General features: G+C 41.3%; 2 protein-coding genes and 1 non-coding gene across 3 annotated transcripts; all 3 read right to left on the bottom strand.

The window, feature by feature from the left end:
• Positions 1-59: 59 nt before the first annotated feature.
• On the bottom strand, positions 60-17528 carry PRKAA1 (protein kinase AMP-activated catalytic subunit alpha 1). Its single transcript, XM_026037763.1, has 9 exons — positions 17368-17528; positions 10951-11092; positions 9580-9673; positions 9045-9189; positions 7222-7309; positions 6299-6523; positions 5279-5765; positions 4767-4893; positions 60-3230 (listed from the first exon to the last, which is right to left on the bottom strand). Exons 1-9 carry the CDS (start codon positions 17495-17497, stop codon positions 2986-2988), a joined length of 1683 nt encoding a protein of 560 aa, XP_025893548.1. The 5' UTR covers positions 17498-17528; the 3' UTR covers positions 60-2985.
• Positions 17529-21523: 3995 nt separating this feature from the next.
• On the bottom strand, positions 21524-23913 carry RPL37 (ribosomal protein L37). The gene is made up of 4 exons (XM_026035889.1): positions 23855-23913; positions 23305-23440; positions 23056-23140; positions 21524-21816 (listed from the first exon to the last, which is right to left on the bottom strand). Exons 1-4 carry the CDS (start codon positions 23855-23857, stop codon positions 21747-21749), a joined length of 294 nt encoding a protein of 97 aa, XP_025891674.1. The 5' UTR covers positions 23858-23913; the 3' UTR covers positions 21524-21746.
• LOC112946873 lies at positions 21899-21979 on the bottom strand. Its single transcript, XR_003249302.1, has one exon. It is a non-coding gene; the product is annotated as a small nucleolar RNA SNORD72 (small nucleolar RNA).
• Positions 23914-26375: the final 2462 nt, after the last annotated feature.

Genomic DNA, 26375 nt, shown 5'->3' with positions numbered 1-26375 from the left:
CACAGTCCCAAACGCCATGGTTAAGTATTTCATGTTTACTTAGGCTTAAGTCTTGAAAATTTAAAAAGTCATACAGTTATAAACAAGCATTTTTGCATTCAGCCTTGTCAAGAGAGAAAAAAAAAAAAAAAGAAAAAATAAATCAACATAGGAAATAGGCACATCATTGTTAGAGAACAGGACTTGATATCTTACAATGGTAATCAACTGGTCAAATAAAAATTCCAAGTTTGTATTAAACACTCATGTCAAGACACACACGGAAGTTCAACCATTGCACCACCAAGCTGAATATATATTCTTTACCTAGTGAGTTATATTGCATATGGGCAATCAGATATATCCATGTTTTTCAAAAGTCACACTACAAAGGCAAGGTAATTGCAAGTACTCCAACTGGAGTAAGATTGGGAACAYAGAGTAATGAACTTGACCAATTTGCATCATCCGTACCCTTAGAGCCCTGCCAGATTTTTCAGTGAACATGTTTCATAGCCTATTGGCAGATACTAATATGCCTTTAAAATAATAATAAAAAAGGTCTGCAAGATCAGTAGGAAATCCAGAGAAAGCAGTTTCAACACCAAGACTTTTAAAAAGCATAAGAAAGTTGTGCAACAGACAACTGTGCCAGACTCAAATAGGCTGTCAGTCCCCTTTCCTCCCTCCCCACTCCGTATAAAAAACTTCAGCTCAATCAGAAAACTTGTGGCCATCAAAACTGATTTGTCATACCCCAAAAATTTACTTTATTTAAAAGTATGCATACAGTACATATCTCCCAGAAACTTGATTAAACCTTCAGCTACCAAAACAAATAAAAAACATGGTTGCCATAAAGCACAACGGGGTCAAAAAAGTTTATAAAAACTAAAAGCTATTTGCACCTTGACACCTTGCGTTTGTGGTCAACATGACAGATTTGCAAACCAGGAACAGATATCATTTAAGTACATGACAAGATGTACTGACACATACAAGASACAGCTTTAATGATCCCATACCAATTCCAAATGAGGAATTACTGCAATAAAAAAAAAAAACACTGTGCGTTTATGTTTGTACAAGTGCAATATTTAACAATTTCAAAATAGAGGGAAACAAAATAATCACCATGATTTATTCAGTACAGAGGCAATTCTTAGAAGACTAAAAAAAGGACCTCAAAGTAGAAATTGCAGTTGGTCCCTCACGTTAACATCTTAATATCAGCAGTATAAACCCCAAGCTCTATTTAAAGGAAAACTTTCCACCTCGAGAAACAGTAATACAGCCTCGCATTACAGGGACCATATGCAACACTACTCAAGCACAGGTGCCTGAAGTCTTAGCTTTTACCTAGGTGCTAAACATATCACTCAGTTGCCCACTTCAGAATGCAGTGACAACATTCCCTGGGTCCTAAAGACTTTCTTCTCACTCTTTAAGCATTCTTAACAGATGAACTTCTGGACTGAAACCAGCTGCCCTGGGTTAAACTGTCCTTACAATCTTTAGCACTTAGTCATGGATGATGTCTCCAGCTCACCGAAGACATTGGCAAAAATCCCCATCCATTTCAAAATCTAAAGTTTCACTCTATGTTAATGCCTTCATTTCCAGTCTGTAAATGTGTGAAGTCTCTGAACAGGTTCATTTTGAAAAGAACACTTGTTCTTAAAAGACAAAGCATGTTTTCTTGCATACACTTCACTGTTTAATGTTTACATCCATTACTGCTAAATGACAAAACTGCAGATAATACATCCATTTTTAGAAGATTTTAAAATGTTTTTATGCAAGTACTTAGCCATGATTAACATTTGAGGATCATTTTTCTGAAGCACTGCAGACAGATGTCATCAGCAATTGCAGTCTACTCTCAAAAACATTCTGAATAGTAGCACTCAATTATGTCATGATCAATTTTAAGCACTCGACTGACCAGCTGTACTATTTTTATTTAAATGGCAAAACTTAATATAAAGGTGGCTTGAGAAAACTTGACCTATACGTGTGTAGTTTCAACCACAAAGTGAATTCTATACAGTAAATGCTGTGTCAACTTGTGATATAAACAGCTTTATCAGGAAAGTATTAACATTTATTTAAGACTGWCGATTTTAGGCTCTGGAATAGCACAGAGGCTCTTAGGCTGTGCTATTTGCTACATGCACACAGCTCTGAAGATCCTCAGCCTGCAGTAGCARTGTGGAACTGGTTGGATGATATCACACCAAGATGAGAAGTGGGTTCATTCTACATAGATCAGAAGCTTGTGGAGAATTTTCCACAGAGCAACATTTTTGTTTCACCCTTGGATACCAAGTCATCCTTGTGTGAGCTCCTTGTCACACTGCAGCCTCAATTGTTCTGTTTATAGCCCAAAGAATTTCACTCTTAAGTGCTTCCTGAGCATGTACATGCATTAGGACATTTCAACTGGCTGGGTTTGCCAGCATATACATTTGATCAAACCTATGAGTTGTTAAAATAGTAGGTTATAAACACACTAATCTTGATGATTTACTGTCAAAGATAAGGAGGGAGTATCAGTTTTAACACATTACTGTTAAAGAATCGATAGTTCTGATCAACTGAGGCACAATTGTAGATGGTGACCAACAAGACATCTTTCAGTCATTTAACTAGTAAGTGTACATTTACTTACAGTGCATCAGATGTATGTATCACCAGCAAAGAAGTCTTTGTGACTTAAATATTCTATGAAGCCTAATGTGCACTCAATATAAAATGTTACTAACACTGCCCAACGGGCATGCGACTTCCTGTACCTGTATTAGGTTACTGGACAGCAGACAATCAGAATTCACTCCAGCATCAACATACTACACCTAACTGCCCAGAATCATTTCAGTCCCTGTGCAAATCGCATTTTGTGGCTAGTTTTTTCAGCGCCTTAATTTAATTTGATTATAACTGGAAGCATTTGACTATGATTTAGGCATGCTTATTGCTGTAAAAGAAATAAGCCCATCTTCAGAATTATTGTGCAAGTATTTTAATAAGATTTGCACACATCTCAAAAAATTCTATGGTATGACTCCCTGGTCTTGGAGTTAAATCAGCTGTAGAAGAGTCAAGCGAAGAGGTCACTGATGAGGTAAGGGACGTATCTGCGGATTTTCCTTGTGCATCAGCATCTGAATCCTTTTGACAGGATCTATAGTTGCTCACGGAACCTGATCTCTGTGGAGTTGCAGTCCCAGACTTTGCTTCAGTAATTTCGTCTGCAAGAAAAAGGAGGTAAATCAGTTATCAATACCAGATCAGGAACAGCAAACATCTTTCCCTTCTCATCTGTTTAATCTTTGAGTATGCGAGAAGCTTCTGCAAACCGTACACAGTTGCTATGGAAGAGCTCAGTACACACTCAACAGCACTGAAGCACCACGTTATTCCTAATCCTAAATTACTAATATTACTAAATCACCCTAGGATAAATCCTCTCTTCCACAAGCTAAAATGTTCACAGTACCTCTAAACTATATTCCAGGGCTRTTTGGCCTAGTTCAGTCCAGCAAAACTTGACATTTATACACTAATTTCAGTGGCTAATTGTTCAACTACTCTTTTATTCTTGCTTTAAATGCTGAACATTGGTCTGACATCTTAGCAATAAAAATGGTATTKCCAGGAAAATCTAGTTAGCACAAGAAGCGACTGCCCTTTAACAGCATTCAGAAGTGCTTCTAAGTACCATTATACCAGAGGAATGCAGAACAGTTAGCTTAGATCTGCTTCGCTTTTGGAAGGCGCATGTCAAATCCACACCCTTGGGCTGCATTTCTGCAAGAGCTGAAGCTATCATCGCAACAGGCTGCCCTTCCCCAGCTCCATGGCTCTAAATATTCCTCTTCCCTCTACCAGGGCTGGGATTCACCCCACACAGCAGCAAGMCAGGTCAGGAGAGTGATTAGCTCCAGTATGGAGCACCACTGGATCCAAGCAAGCTCCCACACTATCAGAGGGATGAGGCAAGGGCAGCAGCGCTAGGTCAGATCAYGCTAAACTGTCAAACAGTCTTAGCTGTGCTATACTGTAATCCAGACACACTCCAGTAAACTCTTCTCCTATGCCACATGTTTTTATAGGCACGTTATGAACACTGTTAGTGGTACACAATTTTGTTTTTTTTTCTACTATACTCTTAAATCATTATGGACAGCTTGTAGTACCTCCTCCATTCACTCCCATGGAAGTACCCAGTTCAGTTATGTGATGCACCAGTGTCTCAGTCCGTAAGGTTAGAATTTATTCTACAGGTCAACCCACTTGCTTTCAAGAATTCAGTTACTACAAGTGGATAATTTTTGTCTCAAGTTTTGCCTCCTACAGCACTAGATATAAGATATACAACTTGACATCTAGGCACAAAAATGTGATTTCAACTCTACCAGAAGGAATATTCACACACTTACCTCTGACAAGAATCAGTGCTCAATTCCAGGGGCAAGGCCCAACAAGCAGTGTAGGCTGATCTAAATCTAGCCTCTCAAACCTGTGCCCTTTTGCACCAGCAGTCTTAGTGCTGGTGCATACAGGAATCAATAGAGCCTAAAAGCTGTTATTTTTAAACGGATGAACCAGCTAAACAGGTGGGCTCAGACAGTTCTTCCTTTCCTTGTCTGTTGTAAAATACAAACTCAGATTTAGATCAGCTTAAACTGATACAGGGAAGCATTTCTACCCAAGTGAATTAATACATGCAATGGAAATCATTCTGGAAGTAAACGACGCGTGTAAGTTATCTAGTCTTCACATACCATCAATGCTACGGAAGTCCAGCAGGTATGTCCTGCTGTCCACCTGATACAACTGCAGACTCATCTTAGAATATGCACTTGTCACTGGATTCTTCCTCCGAACACGCAGATAGTATGGATTTACAACCTAGTACAGAAGAGATTTGAGTGAGTTTCTACTAAAACTTCCCTAGGAAAAAAAACCATTGCATGAGCTTCTCTCCTCATTTCAACTCATTGGTTACAAACAGGTGATTTCTATCTATCTTTTGTCAGAACATTGCTGGGTTGGGAGAGAGAAGGAAGGGGAAAAACAAAAAAGCACACACACGTACCAGAAAGATGAGACATCAGCAAAACTTTTTCTACCAGCAATAAAAAATAACAAATTGCAATCAAAAACCCAGTGTACYCAAAGGCACACCAGATTTTCCAGTAGAGAAGCATCAAAGAATATAAATTTCCCAATTTCTAGGCTATGTAACTGCTGTCTGTTTACTGCTTTCTGTCGCAAGGGTCCCTTATTCCCTTACCTTCCATTCATAATCCAGTTGTTTAATTGCTCGACAAACTTCAGCCATGATATCATTTGGTCGACTCTGGCTCCGTATTCCTAAATGCCACTTGGCTCTTCTTACACCTTGATGCTTTGATTTCTGTGGATTCAGTTCATCAAGAGTGTGGCGAGGACGTGGTGCTTCCGCTACCAGGAATGGCACTCTTTCAGGATGAGGGCGAGACAGATGGTGATCATCAAGAAAGGAATCTGGTGGGCTTGTAGCCAAGTAGAAGTCTTTGGCCTCRTTCATTATTCTTCTATTATCAATAATGAGGTGATAAGCAACGGCTAGGGGGTCCTGATGATTTCGACTGTATAGACAGCTTAACACTTCATCTTCAGTGCATTCAAATTTCTCACATACTTCTTTTAAGGCTTCATCATCAATCATAGTTGAGCTATATGATGGGTCTTCAGGAAACAGGTATTTGGGAAGGTCCTGCTTAAACCATTCATGTTCCCTGGATTCAAAAACAGGAGACTAAATGTGTGTTCACAGTAAGCATTTTTAAAATTACATTCCTTTGAAAGGGAGTCAAAGGCATTTGCCAGGAGAGATGATGGGGTAGAGGAGAGGAACCCCACACAAACTGTCCTAAGTGTTATAATTATCTGAACTTCTAAAAMACCCTAATGTAGAACTCAGCTTTATACATACACACACATTTGTTTTGAGAGAAATTTTTAACTGAAATTCTTATGCTACACACATTCAAGTAGTTGTGCCCTTCCCACACCATGCATTCATAATATATACTGAAGGGAAAAAAAATGCCGAACAACTGTAATAGTTGTCATAAGTATTCAAATTTATACCAGGGTTTTGTGATCTCCAAGGGATACTTCACTACCCACTGCAGCTTAGAACTAGCAAGACTAAAGGTAGAAGTCAAGTTGTTTTTTTCATCTCACATTCATGTATATTTCTTCATTCTACATATTAATATACGGATTAACAGTTTAGCATCTGATCAGACATCGTTTAGCATTTTACCTAATGTCTCTGATTGTTGCTCTCTTCATTGGATCAACCTGCAGCATGTGTTTCAGAAGACTAATTACAGATGGATTCAGATACTGAGGAGTATAAAAGATACCRTCACATATCTTCTTAAATAGCGTTGGCACATGATCATCATCAAATGGAAGTGTTCCACATAACAAAGCATAGAGAATGACCCCGCTGCTCCAAATATCTACTTCAGGACCTGCGTATAACCTGGGAAAGAGTTAACTGTTAGTGATCAGCACTTAATACATTTTTTTTCCCCATTTGGTTACACTATAGCAATCAAAAGTATGCAAGTTTGGAGTAACGAAAGTTACAAATAGCAGTTCATTTCACAGTCCTATCTTATGTCTCCCTTTAGCTCCAGGGACCTTTCCCTTTCAAGATGTATTAAGGGCTAGAGTACAAATGCACAGTTTCTCTGTTTGTTTAAACCAAAATATAATTTAAACACCAGTAAACTGAAGGAAAGTTAGATCTGCTACTAAGAAAGCTGTGCAATGCATAATTCTGTCAGATTACACTCAATAACAGTCTGCTGTCCTCCAAAACAGGATATATTTTTTATCCTATAAAGCCTATAGCCTATCACCTATAAAGCTGATTTTTGGTCTCCAATAAGGAGGCTATTATGTGGCCTGCAAGAAACAGACTCGAGAATCATGGAGTCTAAAGAAAGAAAAGAAAAAAAAAAAAAGGCAGGGAGGGGAGCAAGTTCAGACACTATCCCCCTTCCTCAGCAGATATTCCACTGCTACTTAATTTCACAACAGATCTCTGTTTGTAATTCTATTTGTGCACCCACTTTCTCTCAGCATCAAGTGGGTCAATTACCCCAGCTCTGTAGCATACAGCAACAGAATGACTGGAGTACATGCACACACAAATATCCAATATAAAAGAGTTACCTGCCCGAAATGACCTCTGGTGCAGCATAGTTAGGGGAACCACAGCTTGTTCTTAGAAATTCTCCATCTGACATCATATTTGATAGGCCTGAAACACAGAAGAGCAACTACTAAAAATGCAGAGAGCAAAACGATTTCATTTATTTCACTACATATACCTCCTAGAACAAGTCACTAGTACTTCCAGGTTAGAAACTTTACTAGTGATCTTCCGTGAGGAAGAATAATGGTTTGGAATGACTGACATTTGGAGAAAAGGGCATATGGCCCTAGACAGAATTTACCAGAAATCTGAGACTAACAGTCCATTATTGCCTACAGCCTAGGAATACTCAAAAACTACATACACTCCAAGACACAGCAAAGGTCTCAACTGCATCATACAGGCATAGCAGAGAACACAACTGCTCTAAGACAGACAGAATAGCACAGCAAGGTAGGATTTTGGTCAATAACAAAGTCTAAATAAATAAATATTTTTCCAAATATCAGAGGGTAAGATGCAACCATAGAATCGTCTAAAACGCTGTAAGAGGACATACAAATCAAAAGAATTAAGGAATGCAAATAACTTTGCTTTGGAGTAGACAGAGTTGTTATACCCTCACAGATCAGACATATAAGCTGCTCCCTTGACTTCCAAGTAAAATACAGTTTACTATAGATTGATCTTAGAGGGTGCATTTAAAAGCGTACTTTAAAACTAAGCCATCTCCATTCACCAGCCCTCAGCATGGTCTCCTTCCCCCATAGCACTAAAGAACTACACCTTTAGCATAGCTGTGAAAAATAATTCCCATTTTTCTCAGTGAAGGTTGCATGCTCAAGAAAACTCAGGCTAAAACAAGGAGGGTGAAAGAACACACATGAACTAGCCTTCACACTCCAACATAAAACAACTTCAAATGAGCTCAACTAATTAACTAGTTGCAATTAGTGTAACATGACTGCTTTGCTAACACTTGATTTACAGATAGATAAAAGTTCGGGTACTTCATCTGTTCACACAAAACATTTTCTAACCAGGAGAGAATCAATATGATTCCCAGTCCCCGTGTACTTGAACACCATACCTTTAAAACTGAATACTGAGTACACATCACCAAGCACCTTTCATCAGGGACCTCAAAGTGCTCTACAAGGGCAGGTATTATTCACTATGTCTACAAGAGAAACACTATGATTACATAGTGGTATGAATATCTCGCTTTATGGTCAGGTTTCCCATTTAAGATATTCCCAAGAACTRGTTACCAGTCTCTTCGGCAGCTGTGTCTAGAACAGCTAATAAAGGCAATAAGACCTTCTGACTAATTGGGCTGTGTGACAGTAAACAGCATAGGAATTTAACAATTACCTGCTCTTACTTTACCTTCCATGATTTACCTCAATTATATTAACCAATCAGTTACCAGGGCAAATGTTTTACTATAACAAGTAACTTTTTACTAGAGCAATGTGGTTCTTAAACCTAAGCATCTGCATTTTACAAAATCACTAAGAGTCAATTTTGAACCAAGTAGTATTGTAGGGAGCTAAGCCCATTCGGCATTTTGGAGAAAAAGAGTTCATTCTGAACTATCTGGTTTAATCTTAAGTTAAATACTCATAGGAAATGCTTGACTTGAAAAGACAGCTTGAGAGAAAAACAAATTCTACAAATGCACAAAAACAATTTGCTTTACATGAATTCTTCAGGTTCACATATTAAATCCAACCATCAAGACATTCAAATATCCTAATTTTACTTCAAAATTCCTATTATAATAAACTATATCTGAATAACATCAAAACAATTATCAGCTATAGAATATAATGCTTACCAAAGTCAGCGATCTTGGCATTCATGTGTGCGTCAAGCAGCACATTTTCAGGTTTCAGATCTCTATGTACTACCATGTGCCTGTGACAGTAGTCCACGCCAGAAAGGATTTGCTGGAACAGACGTCTACTCTCTTTCTCATCAAGCTAAGAGACACAAAAGGTTTTAAACAGCTTTACTCTGAGACACTGAAAAACATCTTTCATTTCTATAAATTAAAAAGCATGGCTCAGCAAAGTAAAGTTTACTATAAACTATTGATTAGGCTTTTTTAAGGCTCCTATTGCAYCTGCTCTCAAATAGCAGTTGTCAAAGCCCTTCACGTGAACATGTTCTAATCCATGTCAATGTTCACCAGGAWAAACAAAAGATCTCCAATATTTGCGGACATGCATCTGTTCTTGGCTTCAGAACAAAACAGTGAGAAAGTATCTTCAACTTAACAACATTATAAAGACAAGCCTTCACTCAAAAATATTACAAAATCCATTACAGAATGTAAGCCATGGATCTGTAGCATTAAGACTACTACTTACCCTTCCATTTTTACAGATATAATCAAATAGTTCTCCTCCTGACACATACTCCATCACCATAAAAATGTCAGTCGGTGTACTGATGACCTGGTATCTAATAAAAGAAGGTTTTCTGTTAGCCCATATATGCACAAGGAATTTATTGTACAAGGAATTTATTAAAGTGAGCTCAAACCAACATGTTACTGGAAAATTCCAGTACAATTCAACTTCTAAGTACTTAYCAGTCACCAATTCATAGTTTCCACAATGCCAATGTTTTTCAGAAGCTATTTTTCTCCTTTCACTACGCAATTTCATTGCAACAACCAGTAGGCAACTTCCTACTGCAGTGACCAGACTCCACACACTTAGAGCTACTCCATCATTCTTGCTCCAGATGAGCACTATAAAACTATTTACAGAGTCACCTCACATAGATCTTATCAGAGCRATATGGAAGGAATTTTAAGAGGACTTCACCAGTGTCTAAGAGCTACGCAGCTTTCCTTCTAATGAGGCAGAAGAACTGTCTTCCCCTGAAAGGAAATAGCGTACTTCAAGACTGAAGTATTCTGTACTTCAAGACTACAGTATTAATGGTGCAGAATAGTTTGTTTTTACAGGATGTCCTCTACGTTCTGAAATAATTAGCTTATGGTGAAATTTCCCAATTCCATATTCCTTATCTTCTATATTTGTTTACTTAAAAGGCATTATAAAGGTACTATATTTCAGGATGCAAATATCTTTGCTGACCGCACACACATGCTATAGAACTGCAGGCAGTAAGGGCTTGTGGGTCTCAGGACAAGGATGAGCTTTTCTGGTTCAAGTGTGGGCACCTGGACTGTCATGGCTTATCTGYGAGCAACCACAGTGCAGGATTGTTCTCAAGTATCTCCACTCCACTGCAGGATCTCTAGAATAAATGCTCTGGCCTGATAAAGACAATCTCCAGTGACATGCAGGTATGGTTGCACAAATAACTGAGTCAGTCAGCTTGCTGTCCCAAAACATATTTCTTCTGCATGACTCTTTTCTGCTTTCTCATATGACCATGATCTTTGYACATTTGCTGACAGACAGATTTAACTTGAAGCTCAGTCCTATCACATTTTAGCAAGTTAGAAATAACAATACAAAGAGATGGATATTACTAGAAATCTCTCACGTCTCTACCCTCCAAAGAATCAGACGCTCTCTGCCTTGTGCAGACCAATTTTATGAAAACACATCTTGAAGGACACTGAGAAAAGCTACACACTCAGAAGTTGGCTATTTTCCTAACAAGACACTGGTAATATTATTTCCCCCTAAATGATATTTCAAATCAGCATGAGTAAAAGAAATTACAGCTTAAGTAGATTTGGTTATAGCAAGCAAACTTACAGTTTAATTATATGAGGATGCCTAAAGAGCTTGAGGTTCTGAATCTCCCTGCGGATTTTTCCTACAACATCCAGGCTGCGAATCTTCTGTCGATTCAGGATCTTCACTGCCACTTTGTGTCCAGTCAACTCATGCTTGCCAACTGCAGGTAACAAACAAGCATTTAGGTAGGCTTTTCTTCTGCTTCATTAAAAAATTATATTGAACTATTTCAATTACATTCAAGAAATACCACAAGGGAAGTGTTTAGATCTCACATGACCTCATTTTCTTGGGGTAAACTGGGAACTAGACCACATGTCATTTTGACTGCCTTACCCCAAATTCCTCCCAGAATTTTACACTTATCAAATGGAAAGGCAGGGACAAATCTTAAATGCAACTCCCATAGGTCTTGCAGCATTTCTGCATTTTTGCACTATTTCAGTGTTCTGTATTCACAAATAGTGCTAATCTTGCTAGTATTTTTCTTGTCTAGTATGAGTCCTTCTAAGCCCTTGGCTGAACAAGAGTATCACACCAAAGCCCCTTTATCACGTAAGGTATGGAGCTTATGCTATGCAAAATGCAGGAAATAAGGAGAATCCAGCAGCAACTATGTTAAACAAGACAAACATGAAATCTCTTCTATAACTTAAACTTAGGAGAGAAATTGAGGTAATGGAAACTCTCCYGTAACAGAGAAACTGGAGCTAGATGTAAAAACACACTCCAGACAGCTGTTCTAAGAGGCTATTCGGTTCTGCTGCTCCTGACTGAATTTTGCAGCTGCTATTGGAACTATCCGTGATTAAGGTTCTAGGAACATTCTCTTTATTCCCAACACCAGATGACAGGCAAGGCAGAAGAGCACTGCTTCCACTGATCAGCAAGAGTTTGCCCCACATTAGTTTTTGCATGCAGTGATTTAATACAACTACTGTTGACAACCCTTTCAAGACATCAGCAGCCACTCTGCTTCCTACTTTTAAGGGCAAGCGAGATTAAAGGGACATCTACATGGTTCTTCCTTCTCCCCTTGAGTGGACTTCAGTAGTTCAACTCTTTCCTATCCTAAGCAGTGCTTCCAAGGCAATTTATTCATATTAGATACTAGTCAAGGGAAAATTCCACAACATGCTGAAGGCTGTGAGACATGTTATTGAGGATCATGTCTACTTTAAAGTCCTTCCTCACCTGCACTGCAGCTTGCAAAAGTAGTGTAAGCCAGTTTTTAATTCCTAAACAGCACTGAATACAGTACTTGCTGACCTGGTTGCATCCAATCACCTGGAAAGCTAACCATGTCCCAGGCTTTTAGCTTTATTTAAAGTATAGTTTATTCACTGGAAGTTGGGATAAAACCTTTGGAAGGAATTCCAAAGGGAAAATGCATTCATCTGCAGGTACTTTTTATACAAGAAACAAAACACAGAAAGCAGAAAGCTCACATTAGTGAGAAGGGCGAGGCAAGTACAGACCCTGGAAACAGAATTAAAAATTAGGCTCTCATATCAGACAGTGAAGCTAGATACTAGTGCTAAATGCCAGGTTCTCTCTTCCGAGTGCAGAAGAGATAGGTCTTTATTCCTACTTTACTGTAAGTGACCCACAAAAATCATTCTTCATTCAACTGATAATTGATGAAATTAGAAAAAGCCAATCAATTTACAAGTCTGATTTTCAACACAAGGCTTTGCTGTTGCTTTTCCTCTGTATTGATCTAAGAAGTGATGCAACTGAGATGAAATTCATGCTCTTGGCAGAGAGGCAAGAACAGTGGGTACCAAAATTAATAATCAGATTATTTTTCAGTCAGACAGCTGCTACATAAAATAATGCAATTAATCTGAATTTCAGCAGGGAGGCATCTAATCCATGAACCACCTAAAACACGGAACATGCCATTGTGGTAGCAGAGATCCTTTCYTTAACCTCAGAATAAGGCATGTCAAAGACGACATTCCAAACTGGAAGAACCGATTCCTTAAAAAGGGCCACAATAACTAGAACTCCAGACAAGGAGRTTCATGTTGCTGAGGAACACAGGGAAAAGCAAACAGTAATCACAAATTCTAGACAGGCCACAAAGGCTCACTCCCTAGAGCGTTAAACTRTAACCCATAGAGAAGGAATAAATTGCTTTTGGACAAAACTGCAATTACAGCATCATTATGGTCCTTTTGTTTTCTTAAATTCAATCAAGATCGAAGTTTAAGAGGAACCCACCTATTTATATCACCAGTACTCAAAATCAAAATCTAGAGAAATATCTTTTATTAACAGAAGACACTAGAAAAGCAACTCTTATACCAATGACAATTCACTGGCATACCAGCAACATGAACTGAGGCAAACCAGGAGTATTTCAAAATACATCAATAGGTTAAGTTAGACTTGACAGTAATTAAGTTGAATTTGTAGGAAGCTGCTTCTTAGAAACTAACCAGAAGTCATTTAGGCATATGAACTTACATTTCATTTTGGTTAGGAATACCAAATTAAGTACCTTTTATATTTAAGTTAGACAGTTTTACAGTTTAGTATTTATATTCCTATATCCCACGTAAGATAAAAAAAAATGATTCATCAGCCCATTACTGCTTCATTTGATTTATCAGACTATCCTAGATGGAAATTAGAATTTAGAACTCAAAATTAGTGAAGTCATCTGTAAGACTTATCATATTTCCTTTCTCTACTATTAAAACTGCCTTGCCACATTAATATTTCTTATGTACCATCATATTAGAACAAATTTGCTAATTGCAAGGAGAAGAGGCACTAAAAGACTGCTCTGGTTTTAAGTTAAGTCTTTACCCACATGCCACAAGACCTTCTTGTAAGATGAAGCACTTAAAGTATCTGGTATCGGTCAATCAGCACACACTGACTGGTAACAGACTGCTGGCTATTTTTTAATTCAGCCTAGAAACAGTAGTGCAAGTAAGACCTCAGAGAACTTCATGTAGATTCTGCAGAAAACTGACAATGGAATGGCACCTTTGAGAGTTTTTCTACACTTTGTTGACAGAAGAGTTGCCTATAAAGGTAGAATATCCACAAATACAAGGAGAGCAACACAAATATTTAAAGTTACTCATCCTAACCCTCAGCTATCCGTCCTGCAAGAAAAACACCGCAACAGAAGTTCCCCTTAAATACTATTTATTCTTGTAATTCTTGGTAATACCGACTGCATGCATTTAAGCTTTGCTAATGCCATATGCAGCACCAACATTTCAAAAATCCTCCCAGAAGCAGTCTCAAAAGGCAAAAACTTGCTGTAAGTGTTTGAACACAGAAGCAACCTTCAGCTCAGTTCTGTGGTCTTCAATCTTACACGCAGCCTTAAGCTCAGTAGAGAGTCGACAGTTGAGACTGAAGATTAGTGGTAACATGTCACAGTCACAGGAAACCTCGTTATTTTCCAGGCATTAAAAGCCAAAAGCCTGCACGCATTGCCTGAGAAGAGTCTTCCGAGCTAAGTCTTCTACAGATAGAAAGATATAAAACCACGAGTTGCTGTGCAAACGCACACTGCTGAGGTGCATGAGACAGCACATTGACCTTCACTGTCCCTTCCTGGGACCTTATCACTGCCTYGATCAGCAAGGACTGCTTGCAGTAGTTTTGAAGTCTGTACAGATCAACATTCTTAACCTAGTTCTGGTGTCTGGAATAAATATTACTGGACATTCATAAACTTAATGAGCATCTTCATTTGTTCTATACAAGTCACTGCTACTTACTCTTTCCTTCATGATAGTTAGCTATTTGAAATATCTGGAAAAAGCTTTGTATTTGGTTTCAGCAAGAAACATTAGCAACTTGTTCCCCCAAGAAGAAACCACAGATCAAAAAGAAAAAATGAGGATAAAGCTAAAACAGGGATAAGTGTTTTACACTGAACACTGTTAAAATGGAAGTGACAAAAAGTGCTTCAAACTACAATTCGATTTTGAGTTCCCTTTTGTCCTACACTTTTTCATTTTGGCGACATTTCAGCTTGGCCTAGGTACCACTGACAAGCCAATTTCTTCCCCATAAACGCCAATACAAGGAACTGACCAAGTGCATTAACCATCACAGAACTCACTGAGGTTAGTCCAGCCAGACAAACAGTTAAACTGTTACYGGCCTGTGGGTATCAGTTACCTGTGAGGGCAAAGGGGCCGCACGGCCCCTGGATTCTCCCCGTGGCCCCCTTGGCTGCGGGAGACCTTCAGTAGCTGCCCCAAGCGCAGGCTCTCCAGCCACCCTCACGGGGCTGCCCCTGCTGCCTGGTCTTACACGTGCACTTTCATGAAGCCTTAAGTTGATCAAACTTAACCAGGTCACACATGAAGTCAAGAAAATGCCCGCTGAACATGTTCACTTCCCCCCCCACCTCCTTTTATGGTGATGAAATCACTTTAGAGTCACCAGTTGAAGTTTTATGGGAAAATGAATGTAGATTTGCTTTCAAATAAAGTGTGCTTAGGAGGAAAAATCAATTAGTCACTGACACAATAACTTCCTCTTCTGAGGTACAGGAACAGAAAGATAAAACCAACACAGTACATCTAGGGACCAGATAAACTTAAAACAGTCCATACGGTAAGTGAGCATCAGTCCATGAACTCAACTGTTTGCATCTCCTCAAGTAGATTCTCAAACTCCTCAGGAAAGGTATTCACGATGCAGGATGATGCTACATCCCCCTACTCCCTCTCCTGAAGTTTTTTTTCATATGGGCATACGTGCACTCTTCACATCATCAACAGTTACAAAGCAGCCTAAAGAACCCTCAACTTCAACCAAATAAAACACAGGTAAAGGGGTGCTGTGGAAAAAGGAAAGCGGCAATAGAACTGGCAACTCAATCTTTTTGTTGTTATTGTTGTTAATTAAGCATGTCAATAAGGCAGATTATTAGCCCTTCAAGCTAATTATACCCACTAAATATAAAGAACTGGAGCAACTTTCACTAATGTCACAGTTTTAGCAGTAGTCCCACCAATTAATGTTCTTTCAGCACTGCAGCTTCAGGCACTTTTTGCCCTTGCAGGAAGGAGCAGGAGCAGCAACGCGGTGCCCCCAGGCGGCTCCCCGAACTGGGAGAGCAAACACGYTGGAACATTGACAGCAATGGAGCTGTAGCTCCCTGCAGTCCTTTGGGCAAGGGGGGAGACAAATGACTTCTGCTCTAACCAAGCAATCCCACAGCAAGGGATGGGGCAATCTGATGTCCACCTCCCACTGTCCTTTACCTCATTTCCTCTGYTCTGAAGGAGGCAGTAATTTCTCAAGACATTAAGTACTTCTGCTGCCTCTTGGGTCACTTTTGAGGCACCCTCTTTCAAGACTGGCTTATGACGACTTTATTCCTGAGATACTGCTTCTTTCCCTGGCATTCTTAGAGATAAAYGCGCTTCTGCAGCATGTTGCAAGCTACTTGCTAAAAAGCAGCCACCAGACAGTTTGTTTCTACCATTAGTGCCCCACGGCACCACTGCTGCACTTTCTACAGCTCATATGAGAGGGAAATGCAACTTCTTCATCCCCTCCTTGCTCAATCATCCCAAGAGATATATCAATATCCTGATCCTACTTCTGGCAGGAAGAATTTAAGCTGAAGAAAGAAAAACAAGCTGCCCAAACATCAGTATTCTCTTCAGAGCCTGGGAGAGCTTATGGAACATACGTACAATGAGAGCAGCTACACTGAATAAAAATATCATGTTAAAAACCATCTAACRCATTAGACAGAACAGGATGAGCCCGTTTTGCATTAATTATAAACATGAGCAACCCGCTATGATAACCATAGTGGTTTAAGCACCACTTGGCTCTCACTTGAGGCACCTGTGAAAGGGTATTTTCAACTTGCATGCCCAKCACTTGAGCAGTTCACAGAAACATCACGACAGTAAAGCACAGTGTGAGCTCACGCAGGGCTTTTTTTCTCCTCCACCCATGTCCGAAGGGATTAAAAGGAGGAAAGGAAACTCCTGCTCCGGCCAGGCTGCCCGTTAGCTGCGTGGCACCTGCAGGGGAGGCTGCCCGAGGCCCAGCTGGGCTCGCGCGGCGTTTTCCGTGCGCGGCTGCCAGCCGCGGGCGCCTTTCCCGGGGATCCCGGGCCCACGGCTGCCTCGCGCCTGTTGCTGCCTCCCCAAGCGAGGAAAGCCGCTCTCCTTATGAGGGCACCCCGGGCCGATGCAGCCGCGGCCAGCGGGGCCCCGTCCCCCAACATGCGCGGCTGGAAGCCCGCGGCTCCCCGGGCCCGCGGCGGGCGCCGCCCGGCAGCGCCCAACGGCCCCAACGGCCCCTCGCGCGGCGCCGGAGCGGGGCCGCACCGCCCTCCCGCCGCCGGGCTCCCGAGGCGGCCACGGCGGCCCGGCGCAGGGGGAGCCCGCTCGGCCGCGGCTGGGCTGGGGCACCGCCGCCGCCGCTCACCCTTGACTTTGCCGAAGGTGCCGACGCCCAGCGTGTCGCCCAGGATGTAGTGGCCGATCTTCACCCGCCCGTGCTCGTGTTTCTGTTTATCCGCCGCCGCCATCTTGAGCCAGGGGCCGAGCTTGCGCATAGCGCGCGGCGGGGCCCGGCGAGGAGGAGCCGCCGCCGGGGGAGGAGGAGCCGGAGGAGCCGCCGCCGCCGCGCAGCGCCCGCCCCAAAGGGCGGCAGCGAAGCGCGCGCTTAGGGGCTGCCGCCGCCCCGGGAGCGACCACTGCGGCTCGCGGGCGCTTCCCCCCGGAGCGGCCGCCTCGAGGCGGGTCCCCGCGGCGCGCGGCGGCGGCTGCTCTCCCGCTCCCCGCGCTCCGGAGCCCGAGGACGGGTCACCGCAGCAACACGAACCCTCTAAACCGCAAATCCTGTCCGCATGTCCTCAGTTAAAAGGCAACGATGGGTGTTTTTTTCTGCTAGTGGCTTCAGAAACCCGATTCAAAGGCCATCCGATATWAMCTGYYWWSRWSWYSWWRRCARKTWAACACCAAAGTTGAGGGAAAAAACAGCTTCTGSTCCCTAAAAGATCGTGGTATTTTAAAACATTCTGCTACCCTAATAGGTTGAAAAAATAAAACCAGTTCATTCACTCCTGCAGAAGAAAAATTCTGAAGGGTTTCATAGAAAACACAGAGAAGCCTTTTTCACTCGATAAAGTCAAGCAATGTCGTCAAGCAACATAAGAGATACTGCTCTGCACTGTTTACAATTGCTGTGACAGGTCGGACAACATGAAATAAAATGACATGAAAAAAAGCTCCATTTTAAATAGCCAGGGAAAATAAAACCGATCATTTGGATTTGGGTTGTTYAGATTTTTAATTTAAAACATTTTCTTGATCATTGTTCAGCAGAAAAATGCGAGCAGCTTTCAGCACCTGCTGCCCAATACACAGCATTAATGTAGGTCTGTGTTCATTAATGCAGGTTTGTGGTTTTTCCCACCTGTCATCTTTCTGCAAAAAGCTCACAGTTGAAAATAAGACAACTTAATACGCATTGCAGACGCAACCCTACCAAACGGCTGGCAATTGCTGTCTGTTTCCTCCACGCTTCATAGGCATGAATTCCAGTAGAGGAAAAAGAAACACTAGGCCGGAATATCTCYATTAATACTGGCCTCAGGTTAGAGGCTGCATCTAATACCCTGAAAATTGCAGTACTTGCTGTATAGGATTTTGTTATGTGGCTTTGTGCTAAGGATCATCAGTAATATTGCCCATGTCAGAAAAGTAGCCCATTTCCAAAAACAATATCAAATATCCACCTTATTTTTGAAAACATGGCATAAAGAAAAAAGACAAAAAAAAACCCCACACCCTTTAATTGCTCCTTTGAAACCTCCTATGGAATGATCCTTTGCTCTTTCAGTAGAGATACTCTTACTGCAACATCTATCACAAGGATTATTTGAAACAGTTACAGTGGTATTTGTTGATTGAGAACAGTCTGATACAAATTACCTGCTTTTTAAATCAGCAGGAAACTTTCTGGTACCAATTACCCACTTTTTACAAACTTGCTCACAAGCWGTGTTGAGGACCACTGCCTTCATACAAGCCAATTAACCAATTTACCTATGGAAATGCAAAATAATTAAATTGGAACTTATTTGCATGTTTTTAAGGACACAACTTATGCCAGTTTTGCCATRGGGGAATATAGATATTCTGGATAATTAGCATTAGTCAAATATTTGGTATTTTGTGACTAAAAAAAATGTAGTGTAAAGCCTGAGTGATTAACGTTCTCATTTAGGTCCCTGGATCAAGTTTTAATTGAAAAGTCTAAGAAAAAGTTACAGATTTGCTTAGGAAGTTGGAAAAGGTCTTCAAATTATTGTCATGAACTAAGTACACTGCCTTTTCATTTAAAGGCAGAAGAAAAATGACTCCTGCCCTTTCTTCCCCTGACATTCTTCTTGGAGTACCCCACTTTATGCTAGGGTCACCCTGCTTTCCAGGGAGCCATTAAAATGCAGTGTTTTGCCATGTCACTGCAGAATCAGGTGGTCAAGTCTCTGTAATACTTACCCCAATACAGACATGGTAATCTCCCTTTAACTCAGGTTAACTAAAATTAGCACCATTTTATGCCAGCATGCAATTACTTTAGAAATCCGTGTTGGCCAAAACATGAAACAYGTTGTTCTGTTGACTCCACAGGTAGAACAGCAGTCCCAATGTATTAGTTAAAATTCATTCATGGTGTTGGGTTCACCAGCTCACACACAAACTAAACGAGGTCGTGGTATTTTCACATCTTTGCAGGAAATAGAGTTGTACTACATGAAGTCACCTCTGAGTTACTCCATTAGCTTTCTCAACCAAAGCATGTTAAGAACTAGTACAGGCATACACATTTTTCTTTTATACCCACCATAGCCTATACAAAAGAAAAAAGAAAAATAGAAGACACAACCTCTTAGCCATGAACGTGCAACTGTGGATCTAAGGCAACTCCCTGTTTCCTTGCCTGCTAAAGGCCAGTAAGGATTTTAACTGTGGCTCACTGTGCTTTCAAGAGCTGCATTAGGTCTTGCCACCCTTCCAAGTTACAGCACAGACTGACACGGAGACAAAATACTGCGCCATGGCACCAACTTGAACTCCTCTACAAATTTGTCACAATAAAGAAATCCCAAGCTGACAAAGATCCTTTTTTCTTCTCCAATTCTGACATGCATTACACCTTTGGAACTTGACATACTGAAGCTGTCTTCTGCTACCACAGGCACTCAAATAGCACTTCTCACCTTGAGAAGACAAAGATTTTTGCTATACGTTGACCAAACTGAAGTTCAATGAGCTCTGATATAATTTGGAATAGCAGCACACTTAGTTCTCAGAACTCATGGTGAGACCATAAGTAAAAACAGCCTCAGAAGCTTAAACCCCTTTCACAAGATGTTTAGATCTTCCTTTTTAAAGGAAAATCCTTCAAATCCTTGCAGCAATTACCATGCTCCATATTCCTCTTAACAGTATCCCAATAACAGCATCCTATGACAATTTTCAAAGTGGAGTTTAAAATTTAAAAGTGAGTGACCCAGAATTCCCATTTAAGGCCCAAGTTTATCAAGGAACAACCCGCAACTCAAAGATACCCCCAACTGAACTGTTCACTTCCATATTCTATTTTCTTGTTTAAATCCGCAAATCTGGTCTATTTGTGCCTCAGCTCTACACTCATACCTTCCTGGAGTACAAGGTTAACTTAGTTTTTCTGCAATGAAAGAGCAATACACTTCAAACATCCACACCTGCACTTACTGGGAGAGATATCTCAACTACAGTAGATCTCCAATCCCCTAATGCTTAGCAGTAAAAGCCCCTCCAGATGTGGAAGTTTCTTCTTGCCCAAGACATAACGGCCCACTGAACAAGCAGCCCTCTGGACAGGCTTCTCTGAACTGCCAGTCGCAGAACACTCAACAATAGCTCAGAAATTCCCTCTTAAGCTTTTCCTTTCCAAACGACCACTTAGACCTATTTTTCAAGTTACTAGAGTAACTTTCAAGAGTCAAAATCTGAATCTCCACATTAGAGTATCTTGAATAATTTATGGTCACAGAGTTACAGGCAAGTAGGGTAAGGCTGTAATGCTCATATTGCACTTTCCTTGCAAAAGGATTACTCCTCTACAGCAGATAAAAAGCCTGTTCTCCCTCTTTGAAATCTCATCATGCTGAATTAATATATATCAGCTAGAAGCTTGTCGTTCTAGTAGTAACAATGCAAGTTAGACTTCTTGAATAAGATCATAGAATCATAGAATGCCCAAGGCTGGAAGGCACCTCAGAGGTCATCGAGTCCAACCCCCCTGCTCACGCAGGGTCACCTAGAGCACGTGGCACAGGGCTGCATCCAAGCGCGTTTTAAAGATCTCCAAAGAAGGAGACTCCACAACCTCTCTGGGCAGCCWGTGCCAGGGCTCTGTCACCCTCACCGTCAAGACATTTTTCTTTAAGTCCCTGTGGATCTTTTGGTGCTTCAGTTTGAAGCCATTTCCTCTAGTCCTATCACTGTCCACCACTGATTCAGTTAAGGGAGTACCAGAAAAAATGCTGTCAGTTAAATATATCAATTAGCRCTGGTTTATGAACAAACACAAACCTTTAAGTTCAGCAGAGATTATGATCCTTTTCAAGATGCTGTAAAAAGTCAATTAATGTATTATGCTTAATGAATCATCTCAATACATCACAAAGTTTTGCGTCTGTCAACATACCTATATTTTCTAGGTATACTTCATTGAATTAAAACATTTATATAAAAAAGTTGGAAGTTTTTCTGAATAAGACCATTTATTTTTAGCAAACAGATGAGTCTTTACGATGAACTGGAGGCGGCAACAGCTGCTCTCTTGGGCTTCGGTGTGGTCCCCTCACGGAATCCATTCCTGCAAGCAGAAATGGAGTTACTTCTCCAGTCTGAATTTTCTAATGAGCAATGCTTTAGGTAAAATTCASCAGTTTTTGTTCAGCTCGTCTCAGTAATGCACTGAAATCACTATGAAATTCATATGTTCAGACATTTTTAATATGAAACATCATTGACAAGCCATTTGGAGTGAACAGTAAGTTTTTCTCTCCCCTGCTAGAGTTAATTCCATTTCTTCAAATAGGAAGATTTCAGAAACTGGCTGAACACTTCAAGACTGAATCAAACAACACAGCTACTACAGGCACTCTGTGATTTATGGCTCTACTAAGCAACTCAACTAAAGGTGGTTTCATTTCTGTTAGCATCGAAGTGCAAGTTCTGCTCAAAAAGCAGCAGCTCGCAGTTGAGTTACCTTCTGGCTGCTGCCAGGCAAAGACTTTGACAGACCATAAACACCAGATGAAATAATTCCATTGTGCCCTGGTACAGGCTCCCACTTCCACTTACTAAGCTTATTTTCACTCATTAAGAGTAAAATTAGTCAATTTTGGTTTACTATTAGGATATTATGATTTTCTATATTTTTAAGGAAAGATTTTGCAATTATTGATCTAATAAATATAAAAATCTATTTTAGAATATGGAGACAAAAAAAAATTAGTGAGTTTCTTAGAAACATTACAGTATCCTCATAGCACCTCTTAAATATAACTCAAAGTTTTGTAGGAAGCTTTAGTCTGATTTCACAGCTAGCAAGCTATAATCAAGTCCCAAACAGCACAGCAACTACTAAAATTCCAAACTTTGTGCACAGGGTAACTGGAAGCCATTTCAAGGTTCACCTTACAAAGATCCATGTACGTGCTATCACTAAGAAATCCCCAGAAAAAGGCAGTTCTACACAAAATATGTATTTTACAATGATTATATATTTGTCATATATATTTTGAAGCATGGTCATTTTAAAGTAAGAACYAGTGTTTTGTACTATCTATCCTTATTAGAAACACTTGCTATACATCCTATGCAAGACAAATGACAAGTATGACAAATAAGCAAGCTCTTTGTCCCAGAAAGATCATACTACCAGAACACAARGCAGCCTTTATTTCAAAATATACTTTAGCAGTCTAAGGCCACAGCACACTAAATATATTAAACCCAACACCGCATTTTATTTAGGTGATACACCTAACAACGAGGCRTAACCCATGCAACATTTCCCATCACAGCGGTCTGCCCTAGAAGCCCCTACCTGAATCGCCGGTAGACCTTCTTCAGGTGCCTCATGCGGCCCGTTCCGGTGGTGTTGCGTCTCTTGGCCTTGGCACTCCAGTTATCTAGGACAGACACGTTACTGTCACTCACCAGCACGATTCTTTGATACCTGCGAAGCGGGGATGCCCGCAACTGGGTGCCCACCCGGTGCCCGCCTGGAACACAGTTATTAAAGCAGGTTCTATCAAACCGCGCCGCATTAACGAAGCCCGGGCCTCTCGCTCACACTTTCTCTTGCGCTTCGCGGGGTAGCCGCACTTGCCGCACGTGGACTTCTGCAGGTGGTAGGCCTTGGAGCCGCAGCGGCGGCACAGCGTGTGCGTCTTGTTGCGCCGCTTGCCGAACGACGAAGTGCCCTTCGTCTGAAACGCAGGTCAGGACAGTGCTAGAAGCGCATCCGGCAACGCGAGCCGCGCACCCAAACGCAACTCGTACCGCCCCGTCCCTCAGCGAATGGTGTCATCACCCTCCGGCCTCCCCCGCCGCGGCTGCCGGGCGTCTCCGCAGCCCAGCCCCGCCAAAGCCCCGCGCCGGCACCAGTGGAGCGGCCCCGGCCTCATCCCCGGCCCTGGCTCTGGCCTGGCGGCGTCCCGCGACCGCGGCACGGAGGTGCCGCCGAGGCGGGCACCCCGCGGCGGCGGCAGCCCCTGGGCCCGCCGAGGCCTCGCCCGGCCCGCCGAGGCGTCCCCGGCCCCGCTGCGGGCGCCGGCGGCGCGCAGGGCGCGCGGATGGCGGCGGATGGCGGCGGAATCACCGCGGCCGCGCTCGGCACTCACCATCTTTGCGGGCCGCCAGCACCAAAGAGGCCGCGCCCCGCCCCGCTTCCGCTATATCCCGCCCCGCACTTCCGGGTGCGCGCCCGAAGCGCTCCGGCCGGGCACCGGATCCGGGCGCGGGGGGACCGGCCTGGGCGAGGGAGCCCCATGGGGCCGACCCCAAGCCCAGACAGCTGGTAAAGAAAACGTTCAAGGCTGCCCAGGGGCTTTAGCTGCACGGAGGTGCTGTCTGTGCTGAGCTCCAAGCTTCCCTCGTGCAATTGTTCACAAATAAAGCTCCGCTTTAGGCCACRGATTAAAAAACTACATCCATGATTGAAATTGGGGGAGTTTCTGGTCTGTGACAGCATGTGCCTTCAAGTGGAGCTTGGCACTGCAAATGTCACTGCGAATGTCCCCACTGCACTGGCTGCCCGTCCACGGGCCTGCCCCTATGTGCATCAGTGACAGCCCCGCTGCGGGCCCGAGCGCTGCAGTGTGCATGGCACACATGAAAATAAATAAATAAAAGCATCATTTAAATTTCTCTTGTAAGAGTTAATTTGGGGAAAAGAGGTGTAGACAAAGAGAGCTTGAATAAAATTATATTGCCCCTACCACCAGTTCACCACCACCACATGTTTGTCCTCTTCTAGAGCAAGGTTTCTCCAGAGATGCAAGCGAGCTCCAGCCATTATTATTTCTAAATGTGTTCTCTTTGACCAAAGGAGCACTTTTTAGCTCTTCTAGGGAGCTGAACAGCTTGAGCTAGATCATACAGGCTCAGAAAGTCTGTAGGAGGAATGAAGAATTAAAGAGCAATATTTCCATGAGGCTCAATTTGGATGCCTTTGTTTCTGGATATCATCTTGTTTATCGAAGGTAGACACCTCTTTGGAGTTTGTGGGGAATAAGAAACCTTTAATATCCATTAAAAAGCACTCACAAGGGCATGTAATATCCAAACATAAATTCACTTTTATGGTATGCAGATTGTCTGTTCTGAAAAGAAAGCTTTCCTGTGTGACTTGGAATCAGGAACATTGGTTCACCACGAGATGACAGTATAGCTCAACTAGAACCTTTATGCTCAACAACTCAGGAAAGCTCTKAACAGTAATAGTAAACTAAGTGAATAAATTGAAAATAATATCATTTGTATGCAGTCCTTACATCTCTATGACAATAACAGAAAATATKAGCAAACAGCAATGCTTATGGAAAAGGTTGTTGCATCCTGCTAAGAAACTAATGAATATAATACAAAAGACTTTCTATTTGTTTAAAATAAAAGCGAATAGAGTTTAGAGTAAGGTGGAAGGTCAAGGAAGAAAATACCAGAGAAGCTAGGGACTCATGTTTAATCTGAAAAAAGAAATTAATATTTTTTTATTTATTTATCTCACATCTCATCTCCATATTCCTTAGGATTTACGTTTGTCTAGCTCTAAGTACCACAAATTATGGCTTTCACTGATCAGCCTGTCTGCTCTCTGAAAAGTAAAGCAAAGCTCATTTTAAAGTAGGAATGCTCCCTCGCATCAAACTTRTCACTTGTACACCACTTTTGTCAGTATGAAATTTAGTAGATAGATGAGACATAAACTATAAGAGATACAGGCTTCTTCATAAAATGAAGAGGACAGCTCAAATTCTAAATGTATTACATATATAGCCTATTCTCCAGGGTAGGATAAATTAGTCTTCTTTCATCTAAATCACTTTTATTATTTTCATTTTATTATTTTTACCAGATCAGGACTTGCCCTAAGTACAATGCTATCTTAACACAGTSTTATTTTCTGTTTATTCTGGAAGATATTTTTTCTGTATCAGGCATTTTTTAGCTTTCCAGTTACTGAAATTGAGGCATACTAGTTCTGTCAGGAAATTCCCCTAACGTTCAAGTAAACTGTCCATTTTATACTCCTTCATTTTAATAAAAATAGAGGGATAAACATCGCCTAGCTTTATTAGTRTGTACACCAGGACTTAGAAAAGAAGTGGAGCTTTTTGTATCTGATACTGGTACAATCTTTTTCTTTCAAGTTTCACTTACATTTTCTTGCTAATTCTCTTTTATAAAAGCAGAGTAAGTTCTGCTTACTGAGAAATAATTTATAGACTTTAAATTCAAAATGCTTGGAAACTTTCAAAGGGAAACTGATGAATTCAGAAGAAATATTTTTGTTCAAACGTTGCTGTATGAAGGGTTTTACCCTTCTAACTAGCTATAGCTCTTAATAGTTCTAAAATATTTAATACACATGTATCTCTGTCTGAGAAAAAAATCTGAAATATAGAAACATTAGCAAGGTTGCTAATGACTGAGGCTTGCTGTTCTATTTGTTATGCAAAGAATAATCAGACAGAGAAGGCATCAGACTAAAAAAGATCTAGATCATCCACTCTAAGTCCTGATATATCAGACACTTCATATAAAACTGCTTATGAATTTATTAAACTGTAGGAGTTAAATCTGTAGTTAAACAATATAGAAGACTACACACACAAAAAAAAAAGTATCAAAATCTTGAAATAT

The sequence above is a fragment of the Nothoprocta perdicaria genome, unplaced genomic scaffold (assembly GCF_003342845.1).
Source record: "Nothoprocta perdicaria isolate Ctin4 unplaced genomic scaffold, notPer1 scaffold_1, whole genome shotgun sequence".
In the NCBI taxonomy this organism is placed as follows: Eukaryota; Metazoa; Chordata; class Aves; order Tinamiformes; family Tinamidae; genus Nothoprocta; species Nothoprocta perdicaria.
Note: the sequence above shows the minus strand (reverse complement) of the source record. Positions and strands in the feature narration are given on the sequence as shown.

What these genes read in the sequence shown, in the direction of transcription:
- RPL37 (XM_026035889.1), bottom strand. An exon ending in CGCGAAGCGCAAGAGAAAGT is followed by an intron (nt 23,141 to 23,304) that starts GTGAGCGAGAGG and finishes TGTCTGTCCTAG; the next exon opens with ATAACTGGAGTGCCAAGGCC. An exon ending in AAGGTCTACCGGCGATTCAG is followed by an intron (nt 21,817 to 23,055) that starts GTAGGGGCTTCT and finishes TTCTGCTTGCAG; the next exon opens with GAATGGATTCCGTGAGGGGA.